Consider the following 17,676-nt stretch of genomic DNA (forward strand, 5'->3'; position numbering starts at 1 on the left):
CCATTGGTAATCCTCTAGCTATTTTGAAGCTTCTTCTCTCCTGCCAACTCTACAGAAGCTGGAAATCCAGACACTCACTGTCCTAAACCTCCCTTTCATGGGTGGTCTTGTGACCCAACTATTGAGAAATAAGTGTGTAAAAAGGACTCTGGGCAGATTTCCTTCCCTGATGAAAGGGAAAATGGGGTTTCTACATGACTCCCCTTTCTACTTCTTCCCAATTTGTACAAGGACATGATGTCTAGGGTTACGATAGTCATCTGTGACCATGAAGGAACAAGCCAGAGGATGAAACACAACATGCTAAAGATGGCAGGGCGTTAGACAAAAAGGTCTTATTGGCCAACCACTGATGGGGAGGCAAGGTCATATGCCAGACATTAGGCCCTGTACTTGACACTGGTAGCGTCAAGAATGAGGAAGACACAGACTCAGCTTGCTAGAATTCTCACTTCTCGAGGATTTGAGCAGGGTCCAGTACTGAATCATCATGGATCCTGGTATACTGAACACAAAGCACTGCAACATGCAACCACTTTCCATATGGGAGATGTTTGACACATCTATCAAGAATAGTACCTTGGCCAGGTCTAACCCAGGGTCTAGGAAGAGAACTAAGAGGTTGAGGTTTTCCCTGGAGGTACTAGATTTATGGAAAGAAGCAACAAAAAGAGCAAAATCATCCTCAAAGCCCATGTAGACCTCAGATACTGCAGAAATTGCGATGAGCCTAAATACAGGGGTATATATATTCCTATACAAGTTAGGGGTCAAACTCCAGGCAGTAGTTGGGTTCTCCTGGCCCCCTCAGCAGCAGAAGGTAAACAGAAACAACTTGCTAACCACAACTCAACCAAAAAATCAATCGCAGTATGGGACTGGGGAATTCTAATATGTTATCCTGGCTACTAAGCAAAAGTCTGCCTTAAAAATATTAACTGGATTGGGGGCGCCTGGCTGGCTCAGTTGGAAGATCATGTGACTCTTGATCTCTAGGTCATGAGTTGGAGCCCCACACTGAGTGTAGAGATTACTAAATAAATAAACCTAAAAAAATTAACTGGAACATGAATGTATCTGTATTACTGAAGTTAAAAATATGCACAAGAGAAGTGAGATGTGGCTTTTGACTCATTGAACAGCATCTATAGCCAATGAAGGGTCAGAAAGCTTTTTTACATACTCAACTATATTAAGTTTGTATATTTTCTTTATTTTTTAATTTAAAAAAGCTTTACTTTGTTTCTAATTACAAAGGTATACATCCTTATGGAGAAATACTTAAATACAGAAATAAGTTCACATTACTCATTATATTAGTTTCCTATTGCTGCTATAGCAAATTATCACACATTTAATGGCCTAAAACTACAGAGATTTATTATCTTACCCTTCTGGAGGTCAGAAGTCTCAGTGGGCTAAAATCAAGGGGTCAGCAAGGTTAGGGTTCCTCTGAAAATTTTGGGGGAGAATCTCTTTCCTTGCCTTTTCCACTTTCTAGAAGCCATCTGCATTCCTTGGCTCATGGCCCTTCCTCCATCTTTAAAGGCAGCAAGGTAGTGTCTTTAAGTCTCTAACTCTGATACTGATTCTCTTGTCTCGCTCCTTCACTTCCAGGGACTCTTGTGATTATATTGGACCCATCTGGATAATCTAGAATACTTTCCCTATCTCAAGGTCTACTGATTTTTACCCCTAATTCCATCTGCAACCTTAATTATCCCTTACCACGTAATATAACATAGTCACAGGTTTCAGGGATTAGGACATTTTGGGGAGGCATTATTTTACCTACCACACCCACTATTTTACTAACCAGGATTAACCACAGTGAATATTTTAGTGAACAATTCCTTCCAGACCACTCTCCATGCATATGCATATAGAGATCTACCTATATACTTATTTATGTATATAGATATATAAAAATTGAATATTACACTTATCTTTTGCTACTTGCTTTTTCCACTTAACCTCATGGGAAATGTGTGTAGATTTCTACCCATTATTTTTAATAGCTACCACATTATCACTTTACCATTGAATAATATTTTTTGAGTAAATACCATGTGTTGAACACAGCATTAAGTGCTCACTTAATTTAGTCCTTACAACATTCCTACGAACTAAGAGCTATTATTACCACCACCATCCCTTCAGAGCAAGGACACTGGAGGGCGTTCATAGAGAGATTATTGCTCAAGAGACACCGTTAGTGGTTAGTGGTAGTACTCATTTTAACTACCCTATAACCATGCTCTTCACCACATGGTGACCTGCTTCCTAGGATATGCCACACAGACGTCCCTTAGGTTATTTAAACCTAGTGTCCTACTATAAACCATTTTGGCTGTTTGTAATTTTTTACTATTGAAAATAGAACTGAAATAAACAAGATCATACCCATGTCCTTGGACACACTTGTGATGATTTAAGAACAATTCTTTGAACTATTACTATATGCTAAGACTCTTCTTTTTTTTTATGCTAAGACTCTTTATATGTATTTCCAAAATGTCCCTCAGACAGGGTACAGTAATTCACACTCTCAGTGTCAACACTTTGAATTATTATTCTTTTTAATCTTAATAATATAATGAGGCAAATGGGTGTATTATTTTTTCTTTGCTAATTTCTTTAAATGTTCTTTCAATATATTTCTTGAGAATTTTTTTTCTTTTATGAAGTGCCTGTTCATGTTGTTTGCCCAGGTTTCTATTTGGGAATTAATAAAGTTCCTTTTAAAGGATGGTTTGGATTTTGTAAAGGTCATCCCACATAGAAGGAACGATGAGTCAAAGTAGAAGCTGAAAACACCTCAGAAAACATGTTCAGGAAAAAGAATGAAAATAGACATAAAAAGTCAACATCTAAGGACACCTGGGTGGCTCAGTCGGTTAAGCATCTGCCTTTGGCTCAGGTCATGACCCCGGGGTCCTGGGATCCAGCCCCACATCAGGCTCCCTGCTCAGCCGGGACTCTGCTTCTCCCTCTGCCTGCCGCTCCCCCTGCTTGTGCTTTCTCTCTCTCTCTCTCTCCGTCAAATAAATAATTAAAATCTTAAAAAAAAAAAGTCATAAAATCTAAAATAAATCCAGTAAGGCCCCCTTAGAGATTGGCCTCATTCATAGACAATGGAGAGCAATGTGGTCCAAATGAGGTGATGAGCAGGAAGAACATTCTGGTTACAGCATACATGTTGGCTTGCGGGGACCAGTGTGGGTAGCTCAAGAAGAGAGGAACTTCCCACGGGGAAAGTGCTACAAGGGCTATAGAAACGAAAGCGGACGGCGGGAAGGCGCGGGAGACAAGAAAGCTGCCACAACCCTGGGCTGCGCCCACGTGCGCACACCGACTGCTGAGCGGTTGCCGAGAGCGAGCGGCACCGGCTCCCACTGCTGCTGTCTCTGGAGCCACCAAAACTACGGGGACTTGCACTCCACTGTGGCCTCTCCTGGAGACAGGCCCAGAAATGGCTTCTTGGCCGGCTAATGTCCCACCAGTGTCTCCTCCTGGTGGGACTTTGGAAACCATCTGGCAAGAGCATTTGAGAAGTGCAGTTTCCGGGCTTCCTGCCTCTGCCACACACAGGAGCGCACAGAAAAGCAGGGGGGGTGGGGGGGATCGGAATGCCAATAGACCCAACCTAGCAAAAGAGGGGACCCAGGAGAGTGTCCCCCGCCAGGATACGGCTCTCCCTGGAGGGAGGCCTGGATTCTAGAACTAGTTTTGTTACTGACGTGCTGGTCTCCTCCAAGGCAGTATAGCAGAGTGATTCGGGGCATAGGCTCAGTGTCCTCATTGGAAAGTGGGAAATCATCACCACCTCAGAAGATTTTGTAAACGTTAAATGGGTTACTGTAAAGGACTAAGAAGGTGCCTGCAAAGTAGTAAGCATTCAACAAATGATAGCTATTGTCACTGCCACTATCTGATTTTAGTTTGCCGTCTGTAAAGTTTTAAGAAGAGAGTTAAGTCATCTTTGCTGATTTGGCGCCAGCCAGAGGAAAGGGGAACTGATGATTGCCCTCAATCTGAGCCTGGCACGGGGCTGAAATTTGGAGATGCAGAGAAAAAATAAACAGTATCCCTGCCTCCAAGAGCTCACCGTTTCATAAGAGGACAGAGGAAAACCACTGATTCAAGGTAAAACGCGCTCAGTGATAGACTAGATCCAAGGAAAGTTCTAGAAGAGTACAGAGATGGGTTTGGCAGCAGAGTGGAAAGATCTATACGGACTCCACTTTAAATCCAAAATTATGTTCTGTGACCGTGGGCAGATCACTTAGTCATCCCCGCCTGTTCCCCAGTCCGTAAAAGCCGAGCTAGTAGGACCTGCCTCACAAAGCCGCCGTGGAAATCAGAGCTCCTCCTGTAGGCGCTGGCACAGAGATGCGTTCACAAGTGAGCATTGCTATGACTCCAGTGCTCCAGACAAACGTCCAGGACCCGAACAGACATGCAAACGGAAGGAGGAAAGGCCGGCGGGAGAGCAGCCCCGCCCCCCAGGATCGCGTAATTACAGCGGCTGAAGTTAACAGAACCTGGGAGGCACCCACCCCCGGGGGCGCACGGGGCCTCGGCGTCTCTGTCGCCCGTGGCAACCGGCCGTCCTGGCGTCAGCCCTGAGAGGCACCGCGCAGGAGCAGCAAGATGGCCCTGAGCTCCTGGTCCCCAGAGCTGGGGTTCGGCGAGAAGGCGCTGCGGGAGGCAGCCGTCTCCGCCGGCCCCTCCCTGGAGCTGTGCACCTTCCCCTCCTCCCTGGGCTCGTCGGTGGCTACCGCGGCGCTGGAGCAGCTCTTGGTTGTGGGTGAGACGCCTGCGGGCGCCGGGAGGGACGGCGCCTCGGAGGTGGCACCTAGCCGGCACCGGGCGGGGGGGCCCTCAGCCGGGACCTTCCTGCGGGAAGCCGGGATGTCCACGCTACGGCAGAGCCCTCTCAGGCTCCTTGGGGGGAGAGAGAGAGAGAGAGGCAGCGCGGGGGGACCCAGGGTTCAGCTCTCCTGCTTTAGTGCCAATGGAGTGACTTGGCCCGGCTCACACTAGCAACTGGTGACAAACTCCAGGCAAAGCTTGGACTCTCGGGCCACTGCCATTTGCCTGCGACTGGGATGCCCACCTGCATTTAGATTATGCATTTAATTTCAGCTTCTCCCTTCTTTTCTTTGCAAGTTAACTTCCTCCAACATTTTGTCATGATAAAGTGGAGAATTTAACAGGCAAACAAGAAAGGGAGTGTTTAAGAAGCTCCTCTTGTATTAAACAAGGAAAATTAGACAAGGATGTTGAGGAGATGCAAACATAATAACCTTGGATGGGGCCAGGTTAAAATGCTTCTTCAGTTAGAAAGCTGAACCTGTAATTAAGACACCTAAGTTTAAGGTAAGATATGGTCCAGGAAAGGGCATTTCTTGTTTAGCTCATAAACCATTTAGGCCAAACAACAAAGCCTCTCCTTGCTTTACTATCAGCATCTCATGGCTTCAAGGTAATCATATTGATTTCTATTATAATGTTACTGTTAGTTTGGGGTCGTTTCTTTTTTCTTCTTAGATGTACTAATTTAACTTCACAATTCCTGTGAGATAGGCTTGCATGAGTACCATCATGGAGAATGTTAACCACCAAAGAGACCTAAACGAGTCACTATCATTGGCCATGGTAGAGCTAGGATCTTGAACTTTCTTCATACTTGATCAGCATGTGCATTTCATCCCAGTACTTCTGTGCAAATATTTTTCTGCTAATAATTTCTGGACTCTCAGGAAGTTTTTTGTAGGAAGAAACTTCATTAAGCCTCTTGTGGGAGTTAGAAAATATGCAGCTCTCCAGCCCATTTGCAAGTGGGAACAGCTTGTGCTCATTGACTCCATTAGAAGAAGGGGAAGGTGATAACAGGCAAGGCCTGTCCCTTCCAAACACCTGCTTGCTTGCAAACTCAGTAACTGACTTTCACTTGGTTTGAGAGCTTAGTTCATTAAGAGCATCTGAGCTCCCTGGAACTGAGGGCAGAAATTGTTTTTTATGCTTCTGAGGGGTGAGTATGGCCATGAAGGCCAAGGACTCTGGAGTCACACCTGTGTTTGCATCTAGACTCTCTCAGTGATGGGCTCTGTGACCTTGAACATATGACATAACCTCAAAAGTCAGATTTCTCAGCTGTGAAATGGGAGTCATCACAAGATTATAGTAATCAACTTAGATAATGCATGTAAAGCATTAATCCCATCAAACTTATCCCACACGTGAAGATGCAGGTCTGGAATTCACGTGGACAAAGTCCGGGTAACTCGGGCGCCAGAGCCAAGGTAAGTAGAGCTTCCTCTGTTCTCTCTCCTCCTTTTGTCCATTTTTCCCCTTCCTTCTTTCCATTTGGTACGTATCCAGTCTTCATTACCATTGCTAACATTTCATAAGCCTCTCTTCTCCTGTGCTTCCTACTTACAGTGTATGAGGGAAAGGAGAGACCCTTCATATGTCAATGAATGAAAAGGCCTTAGAAGCTCTGTCTACCTCACGCCTACCAGTTTTACAGATCTTTACTCTCATCCCAGGATTTAAATATTGGCACAGAAGTAAAAATGACATAAGGGACTTTGAAACAGTTAAATAAATGAGTGGGTTTTTTGCAAAATATTATATTTACATGTATACAAATATAAATATACTATGAAAACATTCTCAAACCTATATTATAGGCATGTTATATTTATTCCTTTCATAAATGTTTATTGAATTTTTTGTCCTATATAGATTCCTTCTTTCTCCCATGAGAGAGGCAAAGATGGAATATCAAGAGGAGTTTGTCCTCAAGAAGCATTAAATATGTACCTAAGTGAGAATACTATGAATTAGGAAATAGGTCAAAAGAGATTCATATTAAGTACTATAGGAATTCAGAGATAGAAGATATAATTTTCAGCTGTGCAGGCATTTGAGCTAGATCTAAAGGGTTAAATGGGATTTGGACAAAAAAATAAGAGATCTTTCTTTTCTTTTTTTTTTTTTTTTTAGAACAATCACTACAAAGTGACTACTTTAAATGCAACGAAGAAGCTAAGACCTTTCTTAAGGACATTGCTATCGCTGTTAAGAAATTGGTATTATCTATAAGAACTGTTTTCTTTTTCTTTTTTTTTAAAGATTTTATTTTATTTATTTGAGAGAGAGAGAATGAGAGAGAGCACATGAGAGGGGGGAGGGTCAGAGGGAGAAGCAGACTCCCTGCTGAGCAGGGAGCCCAACGCAGGACTCGATCCTGGGACTCCAGGATCATGACCTGAGCCGAAGGCAGTCGCTTAACCAACTGAGCCACCCAGGCGCCCACTGAGCCACCCAGGCGCCCAAGAACTGTTTTATTTTTCAATCTTCCACTTATTTCTTCATCAACTTTTAATTTAGTACCAACTCTGTTCAAGATACTTGAATAGATGAATAGGGAAAATATTTACCCTGAGCGGAGAAAATGTTTATCTCAGTTCACTAAGCGTGTGCCCCAGTGTCCAGAGCTGGGGGGTGCTGCCGGCTTTTCCCCAAGGACCCTGCCTTAAGGACCTGTGCTGTGGACGAGGGAGGGCAAGCCCGCTTAGGAGAGCAGTACTGCTGCTAGCGGAGCTCCAGGAAGGGGTGGGCCACATGGGCAAATGCGTGCCCCCAATAGAGAAGCCATGCGTGGTGCCTATTCACTCAGTTCTCTGGAAGTAATTTCTTACATAACTGCTGAGAGATGATTTGGCGCCTCTTTCACTGAAGTAGACCGTGCTCGTCAGTGCAAACAAACCAACTCTTTGTTCTGCTCACTGGGCCCCATCAAAGAAATATTTAAAGAATTTCCTATTGAACTGTCACACACATGTCTCTACGTGGCCCTGGATGATGTTTACAATGCTTCCCCCCAGCAGGGTGAGAAGGGTGAGGTCTCTTCATCTGATTTAAACGTATTGAAGAATCTACATATCAAATATCTAAAAATGCAGAAATGTGGCTGTAAAGTCAATGAGTTTGAGTCTACAGACTGCTGAGAAAAATTCATCTCCTTGATATTTTTCTGTGATTCTATATAGATGTATGTGTACTACAGCATTGTACTTTGCAATCCCAGTTAAATGAATACATGTATGTAAAGCCTGGGAGTTGGTGTGTGTGTGTGGAGCCCCACCGTGGTACCGTGGAAACCTTCCTCTGCTTTGTTCTTTGAGTTATATTTTCCTCCTGGGTTTGAAGGGGTCAAAATATTTAGTGTGGCTTATTAAAGTATCTACTATATCTCCATGTAATATTTGAGCTGTGAAATCTCTTAGAGATAAATCCCTCCATCTTTTTTTTTTTTTTTAAAGATTTTATTTATTTATCTGACAGAGAGACAGCGAGAGCAGGAACACAAGCAGGGGGAGTGGGAGAGGGAGAAGCAGGCTTCCCGCCGAGCAGGGAGCCCGATGTGGGACTCCATCCCAGGACTCTGGGATCATGACCTGAGCCGAAGGCAGACGCTTAACGACTGAGCCACCCAGGCGCCCAAATCCCTCCATCTTATAAAGCAACAAATTTTCACTATTCTGGAAGCACTGCATATTTACCCTGGAAAAAAAAAACAAAAACTTTTTAAATAGACAAGTAAAAGAAGGAAAGTAAAAACCACCATGATCCCAACACCCTAAAATAATCATAATTAACTCTTTGATGAATGTCCTTCCTGCTTCCAGGGACTAGACGATGCCTGTATTGAATTTTATATTTTTATAGAAAAGTGATCATGCTATATATACAATTATGTAATCTTTTTTTTAGATTTTTTACAATGTTAATCACCATACATTACATCATTAGTTTTTGATGTGGTGTTCCATGATTCATTGTTTACCTATAACACCCAGTGCTCCATGCAGAACGTGCCCTCTTTAATACCCATCACCAGGCTAACCCATCCTCCCATCCCCCTCCCCTCTAGAACCCTCAGTTTGTTTGTTTCAGAGTCCATAGTCTCTCATGGTTCATCTCCCCCTCTGATTCCCCCCCCTGCTATCTTCTTCTTCTTTTTTTTTTTTTTTTTACCATATAATGTATTATTTGTTTCAGAGGTACAGGTCTGTGATTCATCAGTCTTACACAATTCACAATGCTCACCATAGCACATACCCTCCCCAATGTCTATCACCCAGCCACCCCATCCCTCCCACCTGCCCCCACTCCAGCAAACCTCAGTTTGTTTCCTGAGATTAAGAATTCCTCATATCAGTGAGGTCATATGATACATGTCTTTCTCTGATTGACTTATTTCACTCAGCATAATACCCTCCAGTTCCATCCACGCCGTTGCAAATGGCAAGATTTCATTCCTTTTGATGGCTGCATAATATTCCATTGTATATATATATACCACCTCTTCTTTATCCATTCATCTGTCGATGGATGTCTTGGCTCTTTCCACAGTTTGGCTATTGTGGACATTGCTGCTATAAACATCGGGGTGCACATACCCCCTTCAGATCCCTACATTTGTATCTTTGGGGTAAATACCCAATAGGGCAATTGCTGGACCATATGGTAGCTCTATTTTCAACTTTTTGAGGAACCTCCATATTGTTTTCCAGAGTGGCTGCATGTAACCTTTTTTTTTTACTCATAAAATATAATGGCAATTTCTCAGGTCATAAAAGAACTATAGCCGTTATGACCATTTATTTAAGAGATGATTTATCTATTTTTTCCACTAACAGATTTTTGGATGGTTTTCTTTATTTAAAATAAGCCCCACCAAAAAAACAAAGCACAAAAATCCCTACCAGACTATTTGTTTGGATTTGTGGGTATGTATAAAAAAAATTGTTCTCTTTATACCTAAGCATATTTTTATAGGCATTTTCCAGCTTTTAATTAAGCAGCTTTTTTTCTCAGCATTACCCTTTTTGTTGGAGTCTCTCCTTTTAAATTGACTGAAACTGCATACAAAAAAACATAAGAAAAGATTTCTGAGAAGAAAATCAGAGATTAAGAGATAAATTAACAATGACTTATCTTAAAAACTGATTATAGAAGAGTGATTTTTCACACCTTCTAGTTCAAATAAGAAGAGGGATTTTTCACACTTTCTATTCCAAATAAAAATAAGAGCAGAGGGTGTTGAATGGAAATCAAAGTTTGATCTCTGAAAATATTTATAATAGGGCATTGCTTAGGAAGTCAATTTTATTAGTTTAATGCCTTAACTTTTTATATATGTAATTCAAATTTTCAGGAAGAAATGAGAAAAGCCACAATTGATCTCCTAGAAATTGAAAGCATGGAACTCAGCAGACTATATTTTCTACTGGAAACTCTTCCCAGTAACATTGGCAGAGAATTGGAAGGTACTTTTAAGGTTATCAACCATAGAAACTTAGTTTATCTTATAAGAAAATAGAGCCTACTACTTTAACAAGACAAGTTTAATAGTTGGGTCATGTCAAAATATAGCTAGAAAGAGTAGACAGCACAAACACAGATCCGTAATAATGTTCTCTTACATTTTAAATGGAAATGATATATATAAAACTTGAATTTATATAGTTTAGTTTCTAAATAGACTAATGATATGTAGATCAACCCATTCCAAATTGGTATTTATCCAATTAAATTAGGCAGTTTGACTCCCCTAAACCACCATTCTACTTTTTCTCCCTGTAGGTTTGGGGATTATAGGTACCTCATATAAGTGGAATCTTACAATACTTGTCCCTTTGTGACTGGCTAATGTCACTTGGCAGGTCTTCAAGATTCATCCATGTTGTAGCTTGTGTCAGAATTTTCCTTCATTTTAGGGCCGAACAATATTCCATTGTATGTGTATACTGTGTTTTGTGTATCTATTCATTCACTGGATGGACCCTTGGGTTGTTTCCACCCTTTACCTATCCCGAACAAAGCTGTTATAAACATGGTGGTGCAAATATCAGTCTGAGTCCCTGCTTCCCATTCTTTTGGGCTTATATGCCGAAGGGAATTGCTGGATTGTATGGTAATATGGTACTTTTACTTTAAGTTTTGAGAAACTGCCATACTGTTTTCCATAGTGGCTGAAGTATTTTACATTCCCACCCACGATGCACAAGGATCCCAATTTCTTCACATTCTTGTCAACATTTGTTCTTTTCTATTCTTTCTGGCTTTTTAGATATAGCCATTCCAATGGGTGTGAATTGGTATCATGGTTTTGATTTGCATTTCCCTAATGACTAGTGATGTTGGGCGTTTTTTCATGTGCTTATTGGTAATCGGCTTATTTCTTTGGAGAAATATCTATTCAGGTCGTTTGTTCATCTTTTAACTAGGTTGTTTGGTTGTTATTCAGTAGTGGGAATTCTTCCTCATGGAGTCTGGATGTTAACCCTTTATCAGATACATGATTTGCAAATATTTTGACCCATTCCATGGTTTGCCTTTTCACTCTGTTGATATTGACTTTTGATGCACAAAAGTTTTAAATTTTTAAAAAGATTTTATTCATTTGAGAGAGAGAGAGAGAGTGAGAGAGCAAGCACAGAAGGAGAAACAGACTCCCCTCTGGGCAGAGAGCCCAAAGTGGGGCTCGATCCCAGGACCCCAAGATCATGACCTGAGCCGAAGGCAGATGCTTAACCAACTGAGCCAACCCATCCACCCCCAAAAGTTTTAAATTTTGATGTAGTACAGTTTATCTATATTTTCTTTTGCTGCCTATGCTTTTGGTGTCCTATCCAAGAAATCATTGCTAAATCCAGTGTCTTGAAGATTTCAATCTCTTATGTTTTCTTCTAAGAGTTTTAAAATTTTAGGTCTGACATTTAGGTTTTTGACTCCTTTTTGGTTAAATTTGGTATTTGGTGTAAGGTAAGCGTTCAGTTTCATTTCACCAGCTGCCAGGAGTGTTGGCCGAGGCTCACAGCTCAGGTCCTCTACAGGAATTGCCCTAGACAAGAGAAACGCTTGACACTGCCCCCTGCCCCAACCTGGTCCATTGTCTCCTCAGGTGCAGCGCATGTCCAGGGAGCAGTCACTGTGAGAATACAAAGGCCCACCTCCCCTGCTCAAGAACGACTCCCAAGTGTCCTCACAGCTCCAAAGCTCATTGCCATTTAACCTCCCCCACCCAGTGGTCTAAATTTAAAAAAAAATGAACAAAAGCAACAGCAACAAAACACTTTTTAAGTGGATGTTCCAGTTACCCGTTTATTCCCTTGCAGCTCCAAATCTACCTTCCTTGCCTATTCCATGTTGAGAGAGCTGGGCCCTGTCATTTCCCCCTTTACCAGCCGGCACAATGTTAAGTTTTGTCAAGAGAGGGCACTGGAAGGATACTGGAGGGAAAAGGGAAGAGGATACTCTTTCTGGCCCCAGGGTGCTCAGCTTGGCCAGCTCTTGCAGTGCACACAGCTGTTCCAAGTCAGCCCCCTGCAGAGCCCTCCCTGCCCTCAGAGCCCCCCGCAGAGCCCGGCAGTTCCCTCCAGTATCCCTGGGGTGGCTGCATGGCGGATTGCTACCAGTGAGGCAGCAGCTTGTGAACAGATTCCCCAGCAACTCCCTGTGGACGGGCCATCAATTCCTCCAGAAGCCAGATTTCCATGAGTTCTACCAGCCCAGCAGCTCATGAATTTCTTTGCCATCCAGTGAGCCACAGCTCTTTCCAATGAGGCCTGGCTCTCAGGTGTGGAGGTGCTGCTTCCTCAAACAAACTCTGTCTAAGCCCTAGGGGTACTAGCTGCCCCTTACACTTGCTGCTCCCTGAGCCTTTAGAGTGCTCTCTTTTACTATCCAATCCCTCAGTACTCTAGTCCTCTGTTAGGCTTACTAATTCCCTATATTACAATTTCCCTATTCAATTTGTAAGATTTCTATCTCCCCAATTAGACACTGAGTGACACAGTTAGTTATAAAACAATATGCATGGTGTTAGTGTGTCAGGGAAAATGCAATAAACTCTATATACAGAAAAAACAAGACTTAGAAGAATCTGGGCTGAAGGCAGAATTAAGACTATTTTGGCTTACTTTTATAATCAGGAAAAATATTTAGAAGGAAAAGAAAAGAGCATACTAGCTAAAGGGTTCTTGATACCCACATAAATGTAATTAGTCTTACATTATAAAACTTTGTTACTCAAAGTATGGTTCATGGATCAGCATCAGCAGCATCTGAAGGCTTGTTATAAAATGCAGAATCTCTAGGCCCACCCCAGAACTACTATATCAGAATCTGTATTTTGGGGTGCCTGGGTGGCTCAGTCAGTTAAGCATCCAACTCTTGGTTTTGGCTCAGGTCATGATCTCAGGGTCCTGGGTTCAAGCCCCACATCGGGCTCCATGTGGAGTTTGCTTGTCCCTCCCCCTCTGCTCCTGCCTTCATCATGCGCACTCTCATACTCCCTCTCTAAAAATAGATAAATAAAATCTTGAAAAGGATCTGTATATATATATATGTGTATATATATATGCATATTTGAGACTTAAAAGTTTGGGAAGCGCTGCTACAATGAGCAAACTTAACCAGTAGCCTTGGAAAAATAACCTAGCTCTCTCAAATGGAGCTACCAGCCAGTTTCTAGAGAATTTATTGTGTAGAAATGGGTAGTCCAGTACCTTCTAAACAGTGGTATTAAAAACATCATTTTTGTATCTATCATGCACTGAGGTAAACCTCTGAAGTCTTATGTGATCACACGGATGTGTTATTTGTTGATTAATAATTAGTTCTTTAACACACTGAGTTCCCCAGAAAGCAGAGCCAGAGGCTTTTGCACTATTATTTGGGAGCACAACTCAAGGAGGAGGAGGAGGGCAGGATAAGGAGGCAAAAGCAGGGAGAAGGGAGAGCGGATCTGGGGTGCAACCTGATGCTGACTGCCGCTAAATGCAACACATTAAGCATGGGAACATGCCCCCAGGACACACCGTTCCACCTTCTCCCGGACTGTCCAGGCACCAGCTCCTGCCCGTCATGGGTCCGATATTTGCCTGCTTCCCACACTTTGGGTTACATGTGCACGGGTGTGCATGTTTAAAGAAGTCCCATGGGAGAGGTGACAAGGAGGTCCTGGACAGGAGGTGAGAAGTGGGTAGAATAAGCAGGAATGAGGTGCTGCCAGACCGCACCAGTGTGAAGTTGTTGAGAGCCCATGGAAAGCTGGTCACCATAGCAGCAGTTGAAGTGAGGGTAATAATTGATCGGTAAGACTGAAAGGACCCAAAGGGGTAAGAGGTGTCTGCTACAGGGACATAATTAAAAGAGTATTTCAAAGAAAGACCTAAGTTTTTCGTGATTTGGAAAGTCAGTATCAAGTGTGCCACTTCTCAAATAATCTAGAAACATTTCCACTTACTTTTAAGAATGTGTCAGAGATGCACGCAGATTAAATCTTTTTGAGATAAATCAAATACAAACGGACATTACAAGGATGAATGATGCAATACAGTCTCTGAAGATGAGAATACTTGATCTGAAAAGAACTAATGAAGCTCTAGGGTATGTATTTTTTTTTTTTTTTTAATTCAGTACTTGTGGGAGTTGGGGTCTGTGGCTGGAGTGTGAAAATTGTCCTAAGGGGTCTGTCCTCTTGTCTGTGCTGGTGTGGGGCAAGTAGGAGGTGGGTATCATCTGGAGCAGATGACCTTGGCTGATGAGGGGTATGTGATGGCTGCACAGAGCTGGGGAGGAGAGCAAAAAATCCTCAACCACTGCAGTCAGGGGACCTGTCAAGTTTCAGAGACAATCCAGCTTCCCAGCAGCACCTACTGTGTGTGACTCACGTGCCACCTCCAAAGGTAGAGGTGCACAGTGGTTTCAGATTCCCCTTTAGCAAAATCAAGTTTACAAACCTCAACCACTAAAGCAAGAAATTTGGCTGGATATTGTATTAGAAATACAGTATCAAACCAGATACACTGTAGCTAGTTTAGTTTCTTAAAGGTATTCAGCCATGAACTACTGGAGGTCTGAGGGATGGGATTGGTTCCCAGCAGAGAATTAATTACAGATTTCATCTGTAATTAAATGAGATGATATATATAACTGCCTGTAGCTCAGATTCTGACACCTGTTAGTTTCTTTCTTTATCCCTGAGCTGTATTGCCAGGACTTCACCCCATGGGCCTCCTTTTCTCCACCTGTAAAGTGGGGATTACAAGTTTGAATTTATGCATCTCATGGAGGAAAAGATACATTCTGAAAGGAAAACCAACAAAACCTTAGGAACAACTCAGCATTGTGAGCAAATACGTAAGACTGATGCATAAATATCAGAATGTCAGTTTGTCAGAGGAAGAAATGTTGGAAGAGTCCCTATGAAAGAAAAATATCTTCTTGGGAAGCTAAAGTGATCAGAAGGTCGCTTGGTGCACATAATATCAAAGCATCAGGAATTAGGTGAAGGGGCGCCTGGGTGGCTCAGTCGTTAAGCGTCTGCCTTCAGTTCAGGTCATGATCCCAGGGTCCTGGGATCGAGCCCCACATCGGGCTCCCTGCCCGGCGGGAAGCCTGCTTCTCCCCCTCCCACTCCCCCTGCTTGTGTTCCTGCTCTCGCTATCTCTCTCTGTCAAATAAATAAATAAAATCTTAAAAAAAAAAAAAAAAGGAATTATGTGGAGACTTCGAGGCCCAGGGACGACTTTCCCCAATTAGGCCCTCAGAACACCTGTTCTGGGGGATGCTCCATGAAAAAGAAAGTTCATGATCACATAAGCTTGAGAATTCTAACCCCTCTTAGGGATTCACAATGTGGATTTGCTAGCCAGAGACTGCTGTGTGAACTATATTATTGATTCCTAAACTAATAACAAGGAAGATAATATCCAGGCTGGAGTACTCAGGTCAATTGGCCAGCACCATCACACCTCTACAGACCAGTGATTTTCAAACTTGAGGATGCATCAGAATCACTTGGAGTGCTTATTAAAACACAAATTACTAGAAAGCTCCGCAGCACCCCAAATTTCTGATTTAGTAGGTGTGGGGGATGGGAGTGAGAATTTGCATTTCTAACGAGTTGCCAGGTGATGCTAATGGGGCTGGTCCTGACCACATGTTCAGAATTCCTGCTCTAGAGAAATCTTTATGGAAAGGCAAATGACAAACATAAGGTGGGTTGCTTGATGAGCTAGCATCACCAAGCTACAGTCTCACTGCATCCATTTTTCAAAGAAAGATGCACATCAAGATGCCAACACTCTCTGACAGGTGGTCCTCTCCTGGACAGTCCCCCCAAATGGCAAGCTCTTTGGGTGGGTTTTTCTTAGGTCCTGTGTTTGGTTGCTGAGTTCTCTCTTCTCAACCCACCTCAATACACCTAATTAGTTTTTGGTGGTTTTTTTTTTTGACTTGTTTAGCTTAGTTCTACTAAGGCTACTCCATCCTTAGGTTCACTCATTCTTAGAAGGCTTCCTCTACTAGACCCACAAAGCACCCATTATCGGACCCTCTCTAGCCTGGGCTTTTAATTGCATTTCCGTGGTAGAGTTGACTTCTGGAAAATAAACTTACCAACAACCTGTTACCATTTTCCTGAGCCTTTGCACACAATCCCCTTGAACAACAGAAGTCTTTGGCCCTGGAGATTAGAGAAAGGAAAAGGTCTTGACATTGTAGAAGCTTTTAAAAAAGGAAAATCTAGAAATGGCGCCAATTGTCCCTCTTTCCAGTCTTGGCATTGTTGGCCCTGGGGTAGATATTTCTCACTGTCTTAAGGTCTTCTTCAGATGGATGTGGCTAGCCATGGATAGGTGAAGTTAATGTCTCCTCCTGAACTCAGATTTGGCGGCAGGTAGGAGGGGATAAGAGAGTTCAAGTTAGGTTTCAAGCATCTTCTGAACAGTGAAGACAGACTCTGCTCTCTCCTCCCTGACTCTTGTCCATCAGAGGAAGGCTTGCTTTCTCCTGGGCCCTCCCTGCAGGGCACTGGCATCAGAAGGTGGCTGGAGGGATGGTGAGATATTTACCTTCCTTTGGCTTGATTGCATGTCTCAGGATAAGATAGTTATGGCAATGCTACCTATCAAACCATTTGTCTGGTTAGATTCCATTCATCTCAAAACTGTTTTTGAATCCTTGCATACCTTAAACCAAAACATCCCATAGTTACTACCAGGAACGGGATGGGTGGGGTGAGGCAGGACCCCATGACATTTGTGCAGCAGTAAACAGGTGCAAGATTGACATTTGTCTTGTGTTTCCTTCTGTCCTCATCTCAGCCAAGTTTAAGTGACCACAAGTACAACTTAAGTACTCCTTACAGTTTCCCTCTGTATGGTGTTTATCTCGGCAAACAGACTTTAAGTTCCTTTCCTAAAAACCATACTTTTCATTCCATGAACCATTCTTTTCTCCTAGTGAAGAGCAAGAGAAGCTGGCGAGGGAGCATGAAAAGTTAGTGATGGCACTCAACCACACGATGGGAGAAAAGGCCGCCACCACGGTTTACATCAATGAGACTTATACCAAAATCAACTCGGAGAGAAAAGAAAAAGAATTGCAAAAACGACATCTCGAAGAAATAGAGGAACAATTGGAAAAAGAAAAAGAGGAATATTTGAAAAGAAAACAAAAACTGGATGAAGAGGTAAGTGGCATGATTTACTTTTTTAAAAATTACAGAATCGTGTGGAATCTCAGGCAGGAAATTCGCAAGGCTAGCAAGCGTCCCGTGCGGTATCTCCTGTGAACAGTGATGCAGAG

At 42.8% G+C, this 17,676-nt stretch overlaps 1 protein-coding gene across 1 annotated transcript in view; it reads left to right on the top strand.

Annotated features, from left to right (window-relative positions):
• The first annotated feature begins 4,653 nt into the window (after nt 1–4,653).
• CCDC175 (coiled-coil domain containing 175) overlaps nt 4,654–17,676 on the top strand; it is a 63,280-nt gene continuing 50,257 nt past the window's right edge. The window contains exons 1-5 of the mRNA XM_021701383.1: nt 4,654–4,810; nt 7,015–7,100; nt 10,235–10,346; nt 14,337–14,472; nt 17,332–17,560. Coding sequence (XP_021557058.1) covers nt 4,654–4,810; nt 7,015–7,100; nt 10,235–10,346; nt 14,337–14,472; nt 17,332–17,560 — 720 coding nt within the window. The remainder of the gene's footprint in view (nt 4,811–7,014; nt 7,101–10,234; nt 10,347–14,336; nt 14,473–17,331; nt 17,561–17,676) is intronic.

Source organism: Neomonachus schauinslandi, chromosome 9, assembly GCF_002201575.2.
Source record: "Neomonachus schauinslandi chromosome 9, ASM220157v2, whole genome shotgun sequence".
Taxonomy (NCBI): domain Eukaryota; kingdom Metazoa; phylum Chordata; class Mammalia; order Carnivora; family Phocidae; genus Neomonachus; species Neomonachus schauinslandi.